Below are 21,917 nucleotides of genomic sequence, written 5' to 3'. Positions count from 1 at the left end.
ATAAGTCCTTGGATATCACTTGGGATGCAAACACAGGAATGTTTATCCTAACTCAGTTCAGCCTGTATAGATCCAGGTATATTTCTATTGTAGGAAAATACAGAAGTAAGGCCACAGAAGGAACTGTTCCTGTTTTGTCTCTCGATTTGTGTCACTTTAGGTATTTTCACAGATGAGGTACTGCCCTTTCCAGCTCAGAGCTGTAAAGGAGGGAGAGGGTAGAGTTTATGCCTGTGCTTTACTGGAGTGATGTCTGGAATAATGGGCAGCATCAGAACTTGTTTGTGCTGGTTTTATAAACACTTCCAGTAATGTAATCCAGAGACCATGGTAGGATGTTTGGTCAGGAGATTGGGCAGGGGGATTAAAAGAATTGCCCAGAATCATAAGGGGAGTACATGAGGTGAGTTCTTCCACTTGGTTCCAGTGAGAGTCCACCTTGTGCAGGGCGTAGGTTGGTCAGTCAGGTGGCTCTTTGGGGTTATGGTGGTGCTGGTTCTGGTGGTGGTTTTCCATTAGGTCTGTAATAATTCTGTTCCTAATACTGGTCCACAAGAGCCATAAAGCAGCGCAGGCATCACCTCAGTGGCATCCCAGTGCGTTACCCAGTGGTGTCTGTCTGCAGCTGCCTCCTGGTTCCCCCAGGCCGAGTCACGGAGGTGGGTCCCGAGCAGGCTGAGATCCATGGCTGCTCAGGATTCTGCTCTTTGCCTGCACTTGAGGTGGTAGCTGGTTGATGCCACACTGGCCGAGGAAATGGCTGGGTAATTATTTCAAAGAAACTTAATGAAAAGCCACAAAGAATGTAGATTTGGACTAAGCTTCTATCAAGTGGTTTTATACACTGAGCTGTGGTAGAAAGATAAGTTGATGTCACTTGGTCACAAAATTCTGTCATCTGCTGAGCCTGGCTGGCATTGTTTCTTCTCTGAAGTTTCTTCAAAGGTCCAGGCTGCATTTAGTTGTGATTATTTGTGATTTGATGTGAACAGCTTCTATTGTCGCTGAGCCGCTCAAGAGTGATGTTGGCTTTTGGTATTTCTTGCCCTTATTGTAAATTCCTTTGGTACAACAATAAAATAATCCCTTCAGAGTACAAGAAAACAGATTCATATGTTGAGAATTTACCAGTCCAGCGAGGCAAACAAAGGTATTAAATCCATTCATCAGGTCAGAACAGGAGATGAATAAAGGCTTAAATTCACTTCGTGATAACCTCGTTGACTGTTTTTTTATTCCTCCTTGCTTTTCATAGGCCAGAAAGTCATGCCAAGTTTCCTGGCAAATGACCTTATTGACGTCTTAAGGTGTGTCCAAAATTAGGTCCTTGTCTTTGCTGAGGGCGAAGAGGCACTCACTGGCTTTCCATAAAAAAGGAAGTAAATATCCAAATTAGTAGAAGGCAGTTGCAGATGTTGGATGAGGTGATGAGTCAGGGTGGACCTGGGGCTCCTCGGGAGCTTTGTTTTTGTGAGCTGATGTGTCATAGCTGCAGCTTGTCTTGCTGGTGTAATGGTTTCATGCTGCTGTTGGGTTGTGAGGAAGAGGAGGAGATGCCCTTTTGCATGTGAAGGACACGTCAGAAGTAGCAAACACCGAAACAGTCTTCTGAGGATGTTTGCAAAGGGGTAGAACTGAGGGTCAGCCCTCCTGGCTGCTTTTAGGCTGCTGAAGGTTTTGGGAGAGTTGCTGGATGTGAGTTGTGGAGCTGCCAGTGGGTTAGATACACTCTGGATTTGTAGCTACCAAAAATAAGAACCAGTGAGATATTTCACTTGTGTTTTTATTAAGTTCATTGAACTTGCTGAGGTCTGAGAATGCCCTGAAACTGAAGACTGCAAGGACAAACATTCCTAAACAATGAACTGAGGAATAAACTAGAAAAACAATTGCTCTCCATAATAAGATTGGAGTTTAGCTGCATCTTTGGCATGCTGATTTAGGAATCTTGTGGGAGGAACAGAAACCTGAGGATGGAAATTCACTGTGTACAACCAGCCTTGCTCCTTTCCTTTGCTCAAGTCTTTGACTCCTTGGACAGTTAATGAAAATCAGACAGAAGTTGCCTTCTTCATCACCCAGGCTACAAGTCAGCAGTGTTTCCCACTTGGTGATTGTATGCACACACTCATATGGAGGTTTCACCTTTCTGCCTGGGGAGTAGTGGCAGTTCAGATCTCCTGAAACCCATCTCCATCACTGCTCTGCGGCAACGCCTTCAGAGGTGGTGAAGGCTTCTGGACCATGAATAAAACACAGCAACTGCTTTGGTTTGTGCATTTCCATAGTTATTGTTTAACCTGCTGACGCTCTGTAATCGTCTCCTGGAATCTGTAAAATCCTGCAGTGTGAAGATAACATCCTTCAGTAAAAGAATAAACATTGTTCCAGGCTTTTCATAAATACGCCAGATAGATCCTAGGGCCTGCTGCAGTCTGATCTGTCAGGAAAGATTGAAGGCAGCACCTCTGAATTTGGTGGAAACAACATCCTTCCTGGGATGGATTTTTTGGAAGTGCGTTCTGTAGCTGTTGTGTGTGGCTGGCTCTGGGCTAGAGTTTGTGTCTCTGTGCCTTGTGCGAGGTCCAGACCTTCGTGGTGACTTGGGTGAGAAGGAGCAGAGTTTGGATGCGAAAAGAACATCAATTTTCTGCTCAGACAAACTGATCGTGGGAGGACAGCAGCAGTCTGTCGCAACGACCGTGTTCTGGTTAAAGGCTTGGACATTTTTAAGAACAAAAGGGAGCTTTTTTTGCTTCCTTTCTCTTCCTCTTTTTAATTAGATTCAGCAACTTAAAACTGAAAGTACTTTTTTTGTATAAGCGCACTTAGATCTGGAGCATGGGCTTCCGCATCTGATCAGAATGCCCTGAGCGTGCTCTCATCTCTCCCCTGAAAAGCCAGAGAAGTCCAAATGTCTCTCGAAGGAGGGTGAATGGATGATCTGCAGGGCTGTCTGGTGGATACTGCTGGTGAGATAGTTTTGACCTGTGTGTGTTCCTCTTGGATGCCCCTCTGTCCAAATGGAAGAGCTTCCATGTCTTTTATTATTCCCAGTGAGGTAGGAAATGAGAGCTGTGTTCAGACCAAGTTCCTGTCACAGAGGTGGTCAGGTACCCAGTCAGAGCTGGATTTGAAATGATCTTTTGGCTCAACAAAAAGAACAGACAGATTGTAAATGATTTTATTTAAGCAAGTAGTGAATCACCTGCAGTTTTTCTTCAGGAACAAAACTGAGCTGGTTGTGTTTGCTATCCACGGGATTCATTGAGAGTAACTTGGTGTCCCTGTCACAGCTTTCCCTGACTGTGTCTTTGGTGAGGTGTTCATCGCTTCCGCCTGGCACAAAGCTCCGCGCCGTGGTCCATCTGCTCCTGCCTCTGGGTGAATACCTCCCGTCCTCATTAACAGTGATGGCTGCCAAGGAGATCACAGAGGCTCGTTTAAATGTCCCTCTTTAAGCTCTCTGTGGCAGCTGCGGGTGACCTGTAATAGTTAATAGGGCAAAATAAGAAAAATAAATTGCCAAGTTGTAGGTTTAAAGAAGTCATCTTTGGAGGGGAAAGAAGTCTTCCGGCCTCATTAGCATCCTAACTGTGAGGGGAATAAAAGCTCAGGGCAGATGAGTATCTCCCTTGTATACGTAATCAACATCTGATTTAATTTCATGGGATCTGTGAGATGCTGCTCTTAGGAAGGCAGCTGGATATGCATCTAGACAGCCAATGGCCAGCACAGTCACTGCCTTGTAATCAAAGTCTCAATAAACCTTTGGGCTTTTTGTTAACTCTGAACCAACTTCTTGGAAGAATTAGTACCAGTGAAGCTTTGCCACATTTAAAAAATAAAAGTGGCTTCAAGATTGATGTTGGTAGATGATAACGCTGGTTGTGGGTATGGTGAGATACACCAGTTTTTTGGCAGCAGTTGAGCTCAGGAAGCATCTTTTCCTCTACATCCTCTCAGAGTTAACAGCCCCTGGGTTGCCTGCAGTTCATGCTCTTGCCTGGCTTGTGTCAGTCTGATTTGAAACTTAAAGGTGAAGCTGATCACTGAAATGGCATAAAATGAGGGAGCAGCTTTCCCAGCAGTTGTGTTGGTGTATCTGGTTGTGTGGTGTATCCTTGAACCGCAGGAGGAGCCCTCTTGGTCTGGTAGTACATGTTCATCTCCAGATAGAGCTCTGCTCAAGTCTTTGGTGTGGTGAGGCCTGCTTTAAGTCAGCTCGTAAAGCTGAGGTGTGAAACCTTGCCTGTTGTTGCGATGAAACTCAAGTTTCCAGCTCAGCTTTGCAAAACCTAGACTTTAAGTTGCACTAAAAGAAAAGCCATTAAAGTGTGGCTGGTTCAGGAGCTTGGCTCTGGAAAGTCCCAGGTTCTCGCCTATGGAGAAAGTGCCTGGAGCGCAGGTAGTCACTGCAGACACAACACACCCAAGCGTGTACCAGGCTCTTGCCGGGCACTTGTCAGTGGGGAATATTATTTTCCTTGGGCTGACACCTGGCTCATGCCAAGGACTGTGCTGCCAGTTGGTTTAGTCACAGGGACAAGCACTTTCTCCAGGGCGATGGAAGCGGTGAGTCATGAAGCAATGAAGTAACATTTGCAGATCTGTGTTTGGTGACTGGCTGGTGTGGCAGAGCGGGAGTGGCTGGACTGGCTGGGAACTGGCTGGATTTCCTCCCTGGTGTCAAGATCATTACCTCTTAGCATTGGTGAGCTTTCGTGGTTAGGGATTTGACTGAGAGTCCTTGGATTTCCATCAGAAATGAATTTCAAGTTGTTGAACCTATGGGCTAAACTGAAGCCGGTCACTTGTTCAAACCCAGATGAAGTTTGAGGGGGAAGAGCAGTTCCATCATTTGAGGTGGTCTCAGACTGCAGACAGATAAACTTTTCTTTTCTTCTGAAGTACCATTTTCTGGAAAGCATACAAAACCTTGGAGAAGAGGTTGTAAATGTCTGTTACTGGAGAAGTCTGTACCAGTGAGGACCATGACTTCAGAACTTTAAGATGATCCACATTTCAAGTACTCTGCAGCATGGCAGGGAGACCATAATGTTGTGACTCTGCATTTTCCTCCATCTGCTGCCGAATACATGCAAAGCAGAGCTTGGAGAAGCAAAAGTGAGATGGGGAATTACCCTTTCATGTAAGAATGAAAAACCTTGATTAATCAAGAGATTCCCCTACAGTTGCGATGCAGCGCGTTCTTAACATCAAATCCAAACAAATCCTAAAATCAGTCACGCAAAAGAACAGGCTTGAGCAATTCCCCTGCAGAAAGCATTGAATGTAGCCTATCACCGCTGGTGTTTTTGAAGCAAATCTGCAGATTATGCTTTAAGCTGGAAGAAAAAAAATGCCCTGGAGATGGAATTCGGCTAGGCTCTGTGTCTAGCGTGTAGGAACGTGACAGTGCGCATCTGTGTAGGCTGGGGATAAAGAATCACAACTCGTCGTGCTTGAGACAACACAGCTGAACATGCAGAGTTCCTACATATTTCTGTAACCTTACCATGCTTCTACAAATAGTGGTATTTACTCTGATCTACTTGGAGAGCAAGACTGAGGTATTCCTGCCATGTGTATATATATCTTCCCTAATCAATTTTGAACCCATTTGCCAGTTTCAGATAAACATGAGGGCGAAGGGGATATTCAGTCTCAGAGACACAACGTTCCTTTGAGTTTAGTGAAAACAAGCAGTTTTAATAGAGCAGAGAGACCTGATTAGTGGCCCCATGGAGAGAAAAGCTGCAGTGAGAGCACAGCCCTTATTAGACATTAAAGAATCCACATGGGAGAGAGGTGTTCCTGACCGTGGGAAAAGCTGCAGTGGGAACTGGCAGTTATTGGATGCCCGAGAATTCGACCTCAAGACATGCATCCGTAAGAAATGAGTCTTCATTAGTTCTGCTCACAAAGCCACTTTGATTTTTTTTTTTTTTAATAATATATATACCAATAAGGTAGGGGTGCTTCCATGCTTTTCTTTAATTGTTCCATAGCAACAACTAGGAAAAGTTCCTTAGGAAGAGGCTTTCTCTGTTCTGGCTGGCTGAGGTGGCCGTGCCTTGTCCGGTTACCGCTGGCAGCTGTAAGTGGCTGATGTTGTGTTGAGCCCTTCGCTCCAGCACGGTCGAGCTGTAGCTGGGCTGATGCAATGCTGGGTTCTCCTGACACTGCCAGCAGCAGAACTGCTGACTGGGTGAGGAGGATATTAAATGTAGCCCAGTGAGATGTTGCTTGGAGTGCCAGGAGGTGTTTTTATTCATCCAGCTTCATGTAATCCCCATGTCCAAGGCATGGGTTCAGCTCCCCCGCCCTTGTCTTCGCCCTGGTTTGAAAGGTTGCTAGGACTCTTCCTGGGGGCTGTTCTGTGTCCTGGGGGTCTTGCAGTGGAACTGGTCAATATTTTAAGGAATGGATGCACCTATATTCACGTGTGACCTGATGCGTGTTGGCTGCAACAGCTGATCTGTGGCAGAACTGGTTGTCATGGGGGTTGCAGAAAAATCTCCTGGTGTGTTGACTGTTGGATGAAATCATTGCTACTGACTGCGGCAACTATGAAAAAACAGTTTTAAATATTCTGTTTCTTCCCTTTGTGGCATGTAATAATTCCATTTGTATAGTAATACTTCAGCAGTATCCAAAAGGTCACTTTGCAATAAAGACAAAAATAAAATGTCTTAATTAGGAATCACTCTTACTTGGGGTCTTAAAATGGAGCATTTGGCTGAGCTGTAAAGCAAGAGGCGAGCATTTGTTTCGGCATGGAGTTATCTCCGGACTATCTGATCTGTTGAGTGTGTTGTTCCTAAATACCAGAGGTATCAGGAGTATCGGTGAATGTGCCTATGCTAGCTTTTTAATTTCCTACTTTGTCATCTCTTAGGGATTACGAGTGCAGACAAAGCCCTGGCTGTTTTCCGTGCGTGGCAGGAACACGTGCTGTATCTCATTAACAAAACTCCCGTTTGTAGTTGGGAGTTGGGAGATTTCCCATTGAGTGCTGCTGGGGGCCAGAGTGAGCTGCAAAGTCCAGAGGGGTCTGGGTTCAAATGGTTTGGGTGTTGGGGCAGGAGGGTAGAAGTATGAGTGTTGAGCTCAGGATTCACCCCAGGATTGTCTGGCAGAGCTCCGTAACCTCACTGATTGTTTCTGCTGCTGGATTTTGATGTTTCCCTGAAGATCTTTATTATGAGAACAAGAGCTGAAGAGAATGCCCTGAAGAACATTGCTTTTCTCCCCCCAAAGGTCGCAGAGCTAATAAAGATCACTCTAAACAGGTTTTAAAGCATCTCAGATTGTAATCTAGACATTTGATGATGGGACCTTGGTAATTAGGGCATATTTCTGAATCATTGTTGTCGCAAGGGCTGTTCTTGGTGTGGCTCGAAAACCAGAGCTCCTTGTGATATGAGGAGCTTTTATTTTGCTTGGCTCTAGGAAGGTGAAGGATTTCAGAGCTGCACATCATGTGGATTTATCACTCACGGATGAGCTTTCCTGCTTGTGATCGTCCAGAGTGCTGTCCCAGCCACTCGCTGTGTCTTACCTTTATACACACAGCAATTTATCTGCACCAGTGCCCTCAGCACGGGTGAGAAACAGGAGGAGCTGGAAACCATTGCACAGCAGGAGATGATGGTATGAGTTGCCATTATGGAATCATGGTGGGGTTGACTGGCACAACTGGAGTTCTGCAATGAATGGCTGTGACTTCTTCAGAAGGAATTTGCAAGGAAGAAGTGGTGGGGGTAGCCCTGTGTGTTAGGAAGTGTTTGGATTGTCTAGAGCTTAATGATGGTGGTGACAGGGTTCAGTGTTTATGGGAAAGAATGGTGGGATAGATATCCTGATGGGAGTCTGTTCTCGACCACCCAACCAGGAGACCAATTTCATCTGAAGAGACAGATGAAATACTCTCTAAGCAGCTGGGAGAAATCTCATGATCACCCTTGTTCTTGTGGGGGACTTAAACCTACCACGTCTCCTGGAAATACAGCAGAGAGGAAGCAGTCTGGGAGTGTGTGAAGGACACAGTTGGTGAGGGAGCCAACCAGGACTCGCTCTCGAGTTGTCCGTAGTAAATGCTGCTCCTGGTCTGCCCTGAATGCAGCTGCTGGCCCAGGCCAGCGGCCGTGGGGACGTGGCCATATTTGTCTGGAAGCATTTGAGATATCGTTTGGCAAATTCCCTAGGGCTGAGAGACAGTTCTACAAAGTGAAATGATTGTGGCTCAACACCTGACAGTTCCCCACACTTGTTAGACTTAAAATTAAGTGTAGTTTACCAGGATGATGGAATTCTGCTCGTTTCTATCAAGATCCATCTCAGTGAATTGGAATGATTTTTCCGACCAGCCATGTGCACACTCTTCTCAATGGCCTGTCCCTGGTTCCGCTGTCTGCTACAGGTCAGTTACTGTATTTATGAAACAGTCAGTGCAATTTTGAGTGGGTTTTTTTTAGATTCCTTGATTTTTCTGTGTCTGTCAGTCCTCAAGTCTCCTTCCATGCCAGGCACATGATAATACTGTCAAATTTTGAGTAATGCTCTGCATTACTTGAGGCAGAGTTTAATTCCAAAGACTTGTGCTGCTCAGGTCTCGAGGTGGTGAAATACCATCTTATATTGCTCTGCATATGAAATGCCCTTTCTAAAAAAAAATTTGTAAGTGTATAAATATATTTTATGGTAGTAAAGCACATGGCTATAATGAATATGAAGCTTGGAACATGGTGGGATGTAATTTCCTTAGGATAAGCATGTTCTAAGTGCTGTGTATTTCATTTATTGTATCACTGCCCTCATTGTGATCGGCTGTAGTGCTATAATCTTTGCAAACGCCTGTGTAGAGACACAAGTTCCCTTTGTGTTGCTGGCTCAGGAACTCTCACAGTGGTGAATATTAAACACCTTTTGTGAGCGGTGCGGGCGGGAGACGCTCACTGTGCGGTTCCTGCTGGGAGCTGCTGGTACTGGAGGCTGGTGCTTAACTCCAAACAGGATTTCTTCAGGATAGCTGTCCCTGTGGCTCGGTGTCCTGCTGCTGGTAAGATCCCAGTGTGGTCGGTGCTGCTCTTTGGTGTGTTATTTTGTGTATTCTATGGCTGGGAAGTGGCTGCACGTGCTGTTGTGGTAGGCCAAGTTTCTCAGGCTGTGAAATGAGTGTCCATGATAGCAGAAGACCCTAGAACTGATGTTCACGGACTCAACAGACATCCATTAGCCTGGCTAAAATTCCCTGTGGAGGGTGATGGCATCCTGCTTTATGGAGGTTTAGTAGCTGCACAACCTGGATTTCCCTGTACCCAGAGCAGACCTGCTTTGTGCAGGGGGAATGCAGGGCTGGAGTACCTCTAGTGTGGGGTATTTGGACTGATTTGGTGTCAGGAATCAGGAGAAGAGGCACAAACATCTGGTGAAGTATTATTTCAGGACACATTATTTTGTTATGAAATAACAACAAAGCCAGAGGAATGCGATTGGCCAAGGAAAGCTTCAAGCTGTGCGAGCATTTTACTGAATAATGCAGGCTGGGGCATGCTGGGGTTATATAATCACGGAGGAGGAAGGAGTTTGAGTGTGGCACGGCAAAATCAGCCGAGCTTTTCAGATGGCTAAAGATACCTGACTGCAGCCAAAGGGAACCCGAGTGAATACAGAACACTCGGATGTCCTGCTGTATCAGAGCATCTTATCAAATCATGCTTGCAACGGGCGGTGCAGAAACACGCACAGAAAAAGCTCCTGCATTATTTTGGGTCCCGCAGTGTCTCTTACATTTAGTAGTATGTGGAATGTAGCATTGTGCCAGCTTCTAAATAAAAATGTGGTGAAGTTTCTTCAGCCAGGATGTAGCTGACCTGCAGAACTCTGCAGTGATGAAGATGGTTGGGTATGAAAGGTCCTCTATGGAACTCAGCAAGAGAAGTGGGGAGGTACTGTGATTTAAAGGGGGATTTGGTTTATATTAAAAATTGAATCTCCCTCACTTCAACCCACCCTTTCTTATCGTGTACAGATATGTCCTATAAAGATCCTAATCAGTTCATAGACCATTGCAACTAAACAGTAAGGTTTGCTTACTACAAAGTTACTGGCTGGCGTTCTTATAGCCTGTGCTTGCTTTGGAAAGCTTTTGCTTGGAACAGCAGGGACTGTGCAGGAAGAGTGTTCGGAGTGAGCACCTGAGCTGAAGTGGTTTATTAAAGCTGGGAAGCCAAGGGTGTCAGTCCCCGGGCTAGGGAAGACTGTAGGGTGTGGGATGACTTTGGCTGTGCCTGGGTGACACGTTGCCCCTGGGGAGGAGGAACCAGCCTGGTCCTGCATTGGTGGAGGCTGTGTTTCCCAACCCGGCTGTGCTGTCTCCCGGTCTGGGAGGAGGAAGGGCTGGAGAGCAAGGGAAACATGCTGAGCAGCCGTGCCAAGAGCCCAGAGACATTTCAGCTGCTTGAATATAGAGGTGCTTTGATCTACAGTGAATAAACCGATAATGCTTAAATTATGAATTCCTTTTCTTTGTCTGAAAAGCTGGATTAGTGTGGCTTTGTTCGAGCGGTGATTATTGGGCAACTTTTTTCTGCAAGGGCTGCTCGATGTGTGTTTACAGCCGGGTGCTTCGGTCGTGCTGTGCTGCTGGAGGAGCTCGGTGACATAACAGCTCCTGCACGTCCTCGTCTCCTCTGCTTCAGGTTGAACTGTAAACCCTGCCGAAAACACGGCCTCAGCTGCCTTCGTAACAATGTGGAGCTAATGATTAATCGGCAGGAGTTGTGGACGGGAAGAGGCACTAAAAGGCCTTGTTTTTGTTCGAGTCTGCAGAGTGGGAGCTGAGCAAAGGCACCTCTTTGTTTCTGTTGGTCTGGCAGCGATTGCAAAACGCAGCCTTGGGAAGGGCTGATGTGCAGGTGTAGCGATACGAGGCGAAGGTTGAGAGGAGCTGTTCTGGCAGTGCTACCAAAGGTCGTGGCCATGCCTCCCCTGGCCTTTTGTCCCCTCTTCCCAGCCCTCTGCCCGGACAAAGGTTGCTCCTTGGAGCATGTTCACCTCCATCTTGCCTTGCTTCGGCACAGGGAAGCACGGTGCTCTCGCCGCCTCTCCTCCCCCGGCCTTTCACAAAGTGTCGTGGTTTTTTCCTTATAACGTTACTGTGCTGCAGTGAAGCCATGTGGTGATGCAGCACTGCAGATCTCCCTCCTCTCCCCCCAGTCTCCTCCCGGCAGCATCTGCCAAGACAGGAGCAGCTCGGAGAGACGCCAATGGGTGCGGCCGGGCCAGATCACTCGGCACATTGATCCTCGCGGTGGGGACTGAAGGATGTCTGCAATCACAGGACTGTGGCAGAGCACAGAAAATGCAAACCTTCCTCTTCCAGCAGCTGCCCTGGAATACTCAGGGCTCTCTCTCCTCGGTTTTTTCATCCCCTCCTTCTGCTCCCTTTCTCCTCCTCCCGTCTGCCTCCCTCGCTTTCAGCAAAGGCGATTGTCAGAGATTATCCTCGGGGCCTGTCAAGGGTACGGGGCAGGGCACCAAAGCGCAGCCTATATTTATGTATCTGGATAAGGGGGGATTAAAAGGTGCCGTTTTGGAGTGGAGTGATTTAGCACCATGGCTGCAGTGCAATACAGTAGTAGCCTCCCCCATCCATTTCTTATTTAGGAAAAAAAAAAAATTAATAACCAAAGTACACTTCTTCCAATATAAAAATTATTATTGGGAAGGGTTACACCTTTGCTAGGTGGTTTTTGTGGTAGATGGGGACCTTATTAGACTGATGTTTTGTATCCTCTGCTTTCTGAGCAGCACGAGCTCAGATATTTGAACATTTTAACACATTCTGGATCTTCTGCAGCAAAAGAATGATTGAGTTCTGACTGTGTGTGTATAATAACATGTACGTGTTAGGATTTCAGAATCAGGCAGTAATTGTCAAGGTGGTGAGCAGGCAGTCGTTCAGAGCCCAGCTCTAATATCACTGGCAGGCAGTGCTTCATGTGAGGTGGGCCATGGTGACTGCAGTCAAACGACAACTAGGATTTTAGGGATATTGATACCATTATCAATAGTATCTCAATCCTGTGCCCCCCATGAAGATTGAAGGCAAATATGGGCTTGTGTTGCCAGAAACTGAACATGTAAACAGTGAGAACAAAACGAAAGTGTGTGTTCTAACCAGTCAGTTTGGGAACTACCTGGTGTAGATATGAGGGTTGGAGCCCATCTTTGTTTGCAGAGAACTGGCACTGAAATGTATGTTAAAGGGTGATCCTAACTAGGATTCCTAATTACTTTCCGTATTTTTTGTCACGTTCATTCATGGCATGAACATTTTCTCAAATAGGCTCTTTCCTGTTTTCCTTCCCTCTCCTTCCTTTCCTGTTCCCTCTCCTGTTCTCTCTACATCTGCCACATCCAATTAGGCCATTTTTTTTCCTCACACAGATTTTATTAACCATATCCTCTACTTTTCTGGGCTTTCTAAATCTTGCTTTCAAGGCAAGATAATCATATCCCAGCTTCCAAAGAGAGTAAGCTTTGAGAAGCAGCTTTCGTGCAGTTCCATTTGCCATTATTTGAAGCTTGTAATTAAATAAAACACAAAGAATAAATAAAAAAAATAACCAGAGCATTACAGATTAGGCAACTCCCAAGAATTAACATCCCTGTGCTTTACCCAGGGGCACAAAGGTGAGAAGCTCAGCCTTGGACAGCTGAGAGGCAGGAACGTGTGTCTGGTGTGTGACTGTGTCTTTTTATGGCCAACAAGGCATTTTTTTCTTGGAAGATGCTCTGTTTGTGCACACATCCGTGTTCAGTGGAGTATAAACCAGGGAGAAAAGGGCTCTAAATCCAAACCAGGTTATACGTAAGTGTAGTAGGTCAGGCTGGAATGAGAAGGCAGCAGTCAGCGAGGCAGGTTTTCAGATCGTATTTAAGGATTAGTCATCCAACAACAATGATGAAATTGTAAGGTGTAGGAAAAGCCAGGCATGAAACCGAGGCAGCTCCGGGATCTGACAGCGTGTGTGCCTCAGCCTGGTGGTTGTATTCCCTCTTCCTTGTGTGTGTGGCTGAGAACAGTTTTGCCTGTGTAAGGTCTGTTTACATCTGTCCGGCATTGTGCTGCCTTTGTGCATAGAAATTTTTTTGCAATAATTCTTCACGGAGTTTACAAATACTTCCTGATGAGGTTTTTTTATTTGTGTATCCCTTTCCTCTATGACGGCACATTCAAAAATACACTTTTTGCCTTCTCTTGTCCTGGATTACCAGCTGCAGTTCAAAGCTTTTCCCTGGTTTGCTCAGAATCTTTTGGCTGAGAGAACCGAGCACCCAAACCCTGCAGTTGTTGGCTGTTAAAACATCACTGTGCTCATCCCTCCCAGCTTGTCCTTTCTGCTGTGAGTGGATGCAAGTTATTTAAATATGTTTTTACATCTTGTTTCCTTGTGTACACAAACATGTTTGGGTTTATTTTTATTTTACATAGACATTTACTCATCCGTAAGTGCCAGTGTTGCAGTTACTTAACATACATTACGTAGGGTGGTGCCACATTCCCTCTGGCATTCCTCAGCGCTCCTGTTGGGCGGCTGGGGCCGGAGTGGGAGTGGGAGGCTGAACCCCGGCAGCACCTGGGTCTGGGGGGTCCGTGCCGACCGCGCGTCCTGCAAGGTGTTGGGAGTAAACGGGTTTGAGATCAGGAACGGGGATCACAGTGGAGACTCTGGGTTAAATACAGATCGGAGTAGTGGAATTGCTGTGTCAAGGTCATTTGTCTCCTAAGAAAATTGTTGGCTGCCTGTATTTTTCCTCGTGACACGGTTTTGTTTTAATTGTGCCTCCTTAATTGTGTCAGACTAATGATGTGCAGGGTGCTCTGGTTGCGAACACCTTTCTGTTTCTTCTGCTGCTGCTCTGTTGCTATAAAAAGGGTGGTCCCATGGTAGGCTGCCCACACTGTGAGAGAGGAGTTTAAATGTAACCATGGAAAGTTTAAATGGCCTTTTCCCCCCTCCAAATGGCTTTTTCCCTCTTGGTGTGTCCCAACGATTGATTTTCCTGGCACATGGGAAGGGTGAAGGGTTGGCTGTTGATTTTGCAGGAGGCAATGTTACTAAAGGTGGTCTTTTCCCACCAGCACTAACCTGTGTGCTCTGCTTTGCTTCTCTTCCAGATATGGACGTGTCGAAAGTGTCAAAATCCTCCCTAAGAGGGGGTCAGAAGGCGGAGTGGCAGCGTTTGTGGATTTTGTGGACATCAAAAGTGCGCAGAAGGCACACAACTCTGTCAACAAAATGGGAGATAGAGACCTACGGACGGATTATAATGAGCCAGGAACCATTCCCAGTGCTGCACGGGGATTGGATGATACAGTTTCCATAGCATCTCGTAGTAGAGAGGTTTCTGGGTTCAGAGGAGGTGGTGGGGGGCCCACTTACGGCCCCCCACCATCACTTCATGCACGGGAAGGACGTTATGAGCGGAGACTTGATGGGTAAGTTCCAAGGTTTCTCTAGGCAGGTATTTTGTATTTGATATGGTGAGAAACACAAACTCGTATCTAGGGCCCCCAGATGGATTTAAAATTTTGGGAATTATCTATGTTTCCTATTTTGGGTTGGAAACAGAAGTGATTTCTATCCCAGTGGCTGGTACCTTGTGGATCCATAGAGGATGTGTCCTGCAGCTGGTTGGATATCTACCTACACTTGAAATAAGGTGGTTTTAATATGGAAGATTTCCTTTGGCCAGCATCGATATTGGAGTTACTCTTTTCTAGAAGTAACGATCCCATTTCTTGGATAATATTAAGGCCTTGCTGGATGTATCCCTGCTGCCAGATGGAGCTATCTTACTCTACAACATGTGGTGAAGTTCTCTGTGGAGTATCTTCGGAATACTAGAACCTAGAATTCGGTGAAAGCTTGATGCCTAGCTCTCAGTTCTCACTATACGCAGCGGGTATGTTAATTGGATTGTTACCACAAAATTCGTAGTAGACTTTAATGATGCGGCCCCTTGGATTCTACAGACAACACTTAGCCATGGAAATAACGCTTGGATGGAGAAGACCGAAGGCAGCTTGTGATGGTTCCATTTTGGATCTACATCCTTTCCAAGTTATTGGGATTATTCTTTCTGATGGCATTGGCAAAAAGAGATGATGGACATTACTAAATTTTGGAAATTATAGTTTATTTTTTTTTAAAGCTGGGATAAGAACTACTGCCTTGAATTTATTGGATGGTATACAGTCAAGACGCCAGTAGCCATGGGGAGTGGATTACTATCTAGTCTCTTAAAAAGCTCTCTGCTGCTCCACATTAAACATACGTTAGCTTTAAGGACGTGGTGCTAATACCCGTTTGTGGATACACCAGTGAGAAGTGACTGGGCTGGATGGTTACCAAGGCGGCCAGAGGATGCCTGCTGGCAGCAGCGTGAGGGCCCTCGGGCCTCGGGGGATCTTCTACCAGCTGCTTGATTCAGACTTAGGGCTGGAAATTAAAATTATGGATCTATTTAAGTGCCTTCTGTCTCAAGAAAGAAGTCTGGGGGTTTCAGAGTTACGGTTTCAGTCTGGGACTACTTCCGTCCAGTGGAATTTTTTTTTTGTGTCTTGTCACTAAGATTTTTTTTTTTCTTGTTGGTTCATCTAAAATATCATTTGACACCCTTGCCCATTAAGAAGGTGGATTACCCCTGTAAGAGGGGCCAAAATTGGGGAAGTTATGTTCACAATTCTCTCCCTAGATTTAATTGGGAATATAGGTCGTGTTTCCACACTTGGAAAAGGTTGGTATGTCCTGCCCTGTGTATATTAGCCCCTCTCCTAACCCAAGTCAAACCCTCTCTTTCCACTAACTCCAGTAGCACTTAGTACTAATAGATAAATGAAGAAAGCACTGTAGCCAGTAGCTGTTCAGCTCTGCTTCCTCTGTCTGTCTTCTGTGTCCTTCTCACGGATAAGGATTTGTTCTTTCAGTCAGTTCTGTAGCAGTAACCTGCTAGAAAATACTGCTTTTTCTCTGACCTCATTAAATCAGCTCTCACTGATTAACACTTTGTAGGATGCTAAATGCAATCGTTTATAAAATTGTTGATCTTGGTCCTTCAAAAGGGGGCAAAAAGAACCAAAATAGAGACACATTTATGTGCCAGATCCAGAAATATCTTTCAAAATTCCATTGTTGCGAGCAAGAGGTAATGGAAATAGAAAGGCAACAATGAATTTCAAGCAGATGTAGAAGGTAATGACAGTCTCTTGCAGTGGCTAAGCAGTTTCTTATATATGATTTGAGAGAAAAAATGCAGGCAAAATGTGAGGAAGCTCTATAGAAAGCTTGATATGAGTTACAATTCAACAAGAGAGTGAATATATTGAGAGGATTAAGGATCTAGTGATTCACTGGAGAAGGAATGGAAGGAACTTCCTGAGATGCCAATCAAAAAAAGATTCAAATCCCATTTTCAGTTTATAAAAGATCCCTGAAATATTGCTGCCATTTGAACTAGAGCTGTGATGCAGGAGAGGGGGAGGAGGAGGCACAAGGCAGAATTGGGTTATCAGGATTCAGGGGATTGAAGTGACTCATAACAGATTCTGAAGGAAGAAGCCAAGAGAGAAGGCTGAGGAAAAAAGGTTAAAATGTCCTTCATAAGATGGATAATTAATTTTTAAATTAACTTTGGCTACCCTGACGTATTTAGAATTTTAGAAGTGTTTTTTAAATGTTAAACGTAACCATTCTGGATCTTCCATTTTGTGGATGTAACTAAGACGTACCGTCCTGGTACTTGTCTAAATCAGAATACTCAACTATTTGTAGTGTTCCTTTATCTGTCAGTTTTACTATCTCTTTATTTGAGAGATCAGACTAACTCAGAGCATCACCGAGCCTTTCTCAATTTAAAATGTTGAGAATACTGAAACAAACGGGACTGTAGCTGCTGGAAAGCAGCAGCTTGTGCAGACAGAAATTCTGCGACTGCAGCAACAGCAGCAGTCGCAACAAAAACTGCCTAAAAATTGGATTCCCAGTCCTTGTGTAGGGTTGTAGTATCTTGTGGGGACCTGCATCCTTGCAGTTCCAGCATTAGTAATGGAGGTGTTTCTTCAGCATCCACAGCTTTTACAAGAAATGAATGTAGCAATCTGGTCAAAGCAAAAAATCCCTCTAAGAGGGTGAAATATTTTAGAACAGCAACAAGAACCCCCCTAATTTTCTGGGAATTCTCTATGGGTTATGCCACCCCTTTTGAAAGCAGCTTCTTACCTCTGGGTCATGCTTTGCATGGAGGCTTTCATGGCTACAGCCCAATTCGTAATGCCATTTTTGCAGAAGGGTAATTACAAGAGCTCCAGTAATTACCAAATTTTGAAAAAAAACTTCTGGAGCTCTTAAGCAAAAATGGAGAGAAAAAAAAGTTAATGATTATGTCCACAAACATGAAGTTTTTCTTGTTTACAGAATTTAAAAGAAAAAGAACAACCTGAATGAGGATTCTGCACTGGAAAGCAGAATTTTTTTCCTGTGCAGGCAAGTCGCTGGTCATGAAAGCCCCATATTGTGATTAAACCAAAATGATTGCTCAGCTTGATCGTATACAAATATAACTTTGGAGTCAAGTAAAATGTTTTGAAGTTTGTCAGTTGCTTGATAGGATATTGCTGGTTAGTGGAGAAGCAGTCGCAACAATAAGTCGTGCTGCCGTGAATGTTTGCATGATTTGCTTTTAGTTGTGCCTGCCCCTTTCTGATGCGATATTTTTCCCCCTTCCCAAATGCAGGGCTTCAGATAACAGGGAGCGTGCTTATGAACATAGTGCCTATGGACACCATGAGCGGGGGACGGGCGGATTTGATCGGACGAGACATTACGATCAGGATTACTATAGAGACCCTCGGGAGCGGACCTTACAACATGGGCTCTATTACACTTCTCGGAGCCGAAGTCCAAACCGTTTTGATGCTCACGACCCCCGATACGAACCTAGGGCCCGGGAGCAGTTTACATTGCCCAGTGTGGTACACAGGGATATCTACAGGGATGACATTACTCGGGAGGTACGAGGCAGAAGGCCGGAGCGGAACTACCAGCACAGCCGGAGCCGGTCGCCGCACTCGTCGCAGTCCAGGACGCAGTCCCCGCAGCGCCTGGCCAGCCAGGCCGCCCGGCCCGCCCGCTCCCCCAGCGGCAGCGGCTCCCGGAGCAGATCTTCCAGCAGCGACTCCCTCAGCAGCAGCAGCAGTACCAGCAGCGACAGGTAGGTCCCTGTGCCGTGGGCTGTGCGGGTCGTTTCCTGAGGTGCGAGCCCAAGGAGTTGTTCCGTGGCAAAGCTTTGTTCATTGACGTAGAAATAAACTGGAGTGCAATGTAAAAAGGCTCAGTTGGCACGAAGGGTTCCAAGGGGAACGCTGGTGCCGTTACTCGTTATTTTCTGTGGTGGATCCATGCAGCACCTGTGAGATGGTGGCTGGGCAGAGCAGGGATGTACAGACACAAGGCCTTGCTGCCTGTGTGCCTGGAGAATGGGGTCACTTTTATTTGCTTCAGCAAGATAAAAAGCAAATTTTAAGGTCAGCTACTTTTTACAGGCCCTACTTCCATGTACTTTGGGAAATGATGAGTGGTATTGTTCTGTTTCTTCTCGGTCCCTGTCACTGCTGACATTCACAAGGTTGATTTGTCACCTTCCTATTTCTCCCCGCTGCCTCACAGCAAAAATTGTAGACTTGGAAGAATTAAAAGAAAATAATCCAAGTTTGCTATTCCTAGTAACATATTTCCCATGTCCTTGGTTCTGCAATAGGCTCTGTATTTACATGGCTTTATGAAATACCTAGGGGGAAGAAAAGAAGGTGTTAGGTAATCACTGATTTCTTTTAAGAATTTTTAAATTTATTAATTTCATGTGCCTCTCTGATATTTAGCCTTCTAAGAGTAAGTTCACCCTAGGAGTGGAAACCACGAAGCTACGGTTGCACCCATAAATGTTTTATGCTCTTTGGCGAAGAGCTCTGCTCTTCGGGAGGGTTTGCAGAGTTGGCAGCGTTTCCTCTGCATACCAGCTCTTTTCTAAAACTGAAAATATTCATTAAGTAAATAAGTGTATTGGTAGAGTGTTCAATTTTACACGGGCCTGGAATGACAGGATAAGGGGGAATGGCTTCCCACTGCCAGAGGGAAGGGTCAGATGGGATATTGGGAAGAAATTCCTCCCTGTGAGGGTGGGGAGGCCCTGGCACAGGGTGCCCAGAGCAGCTGGGGCTGCCCCTGGATCTCTGGTGGTGTCCAAGGCCAGGTTGGACGGGGCTTGGAGAAACTGGGACAGTGGAAGGTGTCCCTGCCATGGCAGGGGGTGGAATTAGATGAACTTGAAGGTCCCTCCCAACCTGTCACAGGATTCTGTGATTATCACTGTGAATGGAATTTTACCACTGGCAGAACTCTCTGACCAAGGGAATTATTCTCACAGAATCTTACCTTGAATGTTGAACCTTCTGGAAGGGTGAGATGGGCTGACACCCATGGAGAGTGTACAGAAGAGAAGATGAGGAAATCAGTTTCTCCTCTTCTGATTGCTCCACCCCCTCATGTCTAAAGAATCATGCAAGGATTTAATTGACTTCTTTTAATTATTGTTTTCTCCTCATGGATTTAGAAATCCAGGTTCTGTCTCAGCTGGAGAGCAGGTGAAGATCTAAGACAACTTACAGGTTGCTTTAAGCACTTGTTTATTTCCAGCACTTTGCTCAATGAGAGCTTAATGCTTGAATAAAGACAATCCTTTGTCAAAGATTTTTCACACTTAATACAGCTCAGAAAAATCGGTGAGATTTCCAGAGGTCTCAAAAAAATCCTAGAGAAGATGGACTGAAAGGAGGGCTGGTTACATTTAAGGTTTAATAAAAAAATCTGAAGCAGGGGAAGAAGAAAAAATCTCTACTGGTGCTTCTCTGCTCCTTGCGGAATGAGAAGGGCGTCCAAGAAACTTGTAGTATTTATAAAATGTCATTGTTGGGATGTCGAGGCGGGATGAAATCCTGTTCTGAATTTGAGAGGGCTAAATATGATCCCACTGGAACCAAGTTTTAAGATTTAATGAGAAGAAAAGCAGTGTCTGCTGTGCTTGAGCATTTCATTTTCTTGGCAGTTTCTAGTTGTAGTAATGGAAAAGTAGACGATACTCTGGGAGGAAATAAAACATTTTTTTCTTATTCATACAATAAAATCAAACTCAGTCGAGCAAGTAATGGAATCTGGTGGATTGTATATTTAATTTTGAAGGCTCAGAAAGGAGTTTTACATGTTTCTCAGCAATCAGTTAGATATTAATAAACATTTAACCCTCTCGTTACTTTGGGGAGCAAAACCCCACCTGACCTTGAAGTCTTTCACAGCACACATGTTTTAATTTTCAACACACTTTGAATTTAGCCATGTAGATATTAAGCCACTCATACACTGCTGGTGAGCCTTTCCCCTGGTTCGGTGCTCCCACTTGCTGTGTAATACATCCAGTTTTATTTGTCTGGAGAATAATTATTGCCTGCAATTTCCGTGGTAGTCTTGAGGATTTTAGCAAGCTGGAGATTCTCTTATGGCTTTTTTATAAGTGGAAATGGCCAATTTTGCGACGCCATAGTGTTACTAAGGTCTTTATGACACTGAATTCTTCTGAAATCTAAGAACTTGGTCACTCAAGTCTCGTCCTGTTGGTCTCAGCTGGCAAAGTTGTGTTCCCTGCCCTGGAGAGTGTTTGGGACACATGGGGCGTGTTCAACACTTGTGGGAACTTTTGTTCCAGGCACTGTCCTTCCGGAGCTGTGAAAAAGCAGCAGAAAGGTAGTGAAGGAGAAGTTTGGGTTTCCTTGCTTGTGGTTTTCAAGAGCTGTGTGAAGTAATAACACTGATTAAACTGAGCTGATTTTTCTGGACAGTAACGTGAAGAAACATGATCTGCAGATTGCTTAAAAATTAAAAAACTACCCAAAAAAGCCTTTATTTCATAAAGCGTTTATTGTGTTGGATCTCAACTAAACTTTGCATTAAATTGCTATTTTGGGAGCCTTTGCAGGTAATGGAGCTGCAAGGGAGTAATTTAGAAACTAAAACCAAAAAAGAACACGTTAAAAATAACTGGTATTACCTAAAGCCAGGCTTTATTTGGGTTGTTTTGTGGCCTCTCAGAAGTTGCCTGCTGGGCTGAGGTGAGGAAGCTGGTGGATGTGGATGGTTCCTGCATGGATTTGAGGAGGAATTTGTGTTTTGAAGTCTTCTTAATGTGAGATTGCTCATTCCCCACTCATATTGTGGAAAAGGGTTGATGGAATTTTTTTTATCACCTTGAAAGAATAAAAAAGCCCTTAAAAAAATGACAATTTGCCACCACTAGAAGCCTCAGTTTCTCAGTTTTGGTGATTCAGACACACACCACAAATGATACATTAGCAAACATATTTTCTGTACTGTGTCATGGAAGAAGCTGGCCATGATGGAAGCTGGGTGATCCCATAGGAAGCAAACCAGATTTTGTTTGTGCCCTGCCCAACCTCCTGGAAAAATCCCCCGTGTTTTTGGTTTGGTTGGTTTGTTTTTTGTTTTTTGTTTTTTGTTTTTTTTGGTAGAAGAAGCTCTTTTCTAGGCTGCGTGTCGAGGTGCTCTAATGCGCTAAAAATAATTTCTGGGCTTTTTGATTCAGTTTTGTAACGTCAAATGGCCTGACACGTCTCTTGCTGCTCCATGTGTTAGTGATTATTTTTAAAGCTTTGCTGCAGCAGTGTGCTGAACCACCCGGTGCTGACAGTGGGGCATTTCGCTCCTAAAATCCTTGTTGGGATGGGGTTTGAATTCATTTACAAAAATCCAGGCAGAAGTATTTGATTTCCTGTAAGG

General features: G+C 45.0%; 1 protein-coding gene across 5 annotated transcripts in view; it reads left to right on the top strand.

The window, feature by feature from the left end:
* Positions 1 to 21,917, top strand: part of SPEN (spen family transcriptional repressor) — a 65,601-nt gene that overhangs the window by 3,995 nt on the left and 39,689 nt on the right. For all 5 annotated transcript variants that reach the window (XM_082295716.1, XM_082295718.1, XM_082295717.1 and 2 more), the window contains exons 2-3: positions 14,192 to 14,512; positions 17,809 to 18,285. In XM_082295716.1, the coding sequence (XP_082151842.1) occupies positions 14,192 to 14,512; positions 17,809 to 18,285 (798 nt within the window). The remainder of the gene's footprint in view (positions 1 to 14,191; positions 14,513 to 17,808; positions 18,286 to 21,917) is intronic.

This window comes from Coloeus monedula, assembly GCF_965178545.1.
Source record: "Coloeus monedula genome assembly, chromosome: 22".
NCBI classification, from domain to species: domain Eukaryota; kingdom Metazoa; phylum Chordata; class Aves; order Passeriformes; family Corvidae; genus Coloeus; species Coloeus monedula.
Note: the sequence above shows the minus strand (reverse complement) of the source record. Positions and strands in the feature narration are given on the sequence as shown.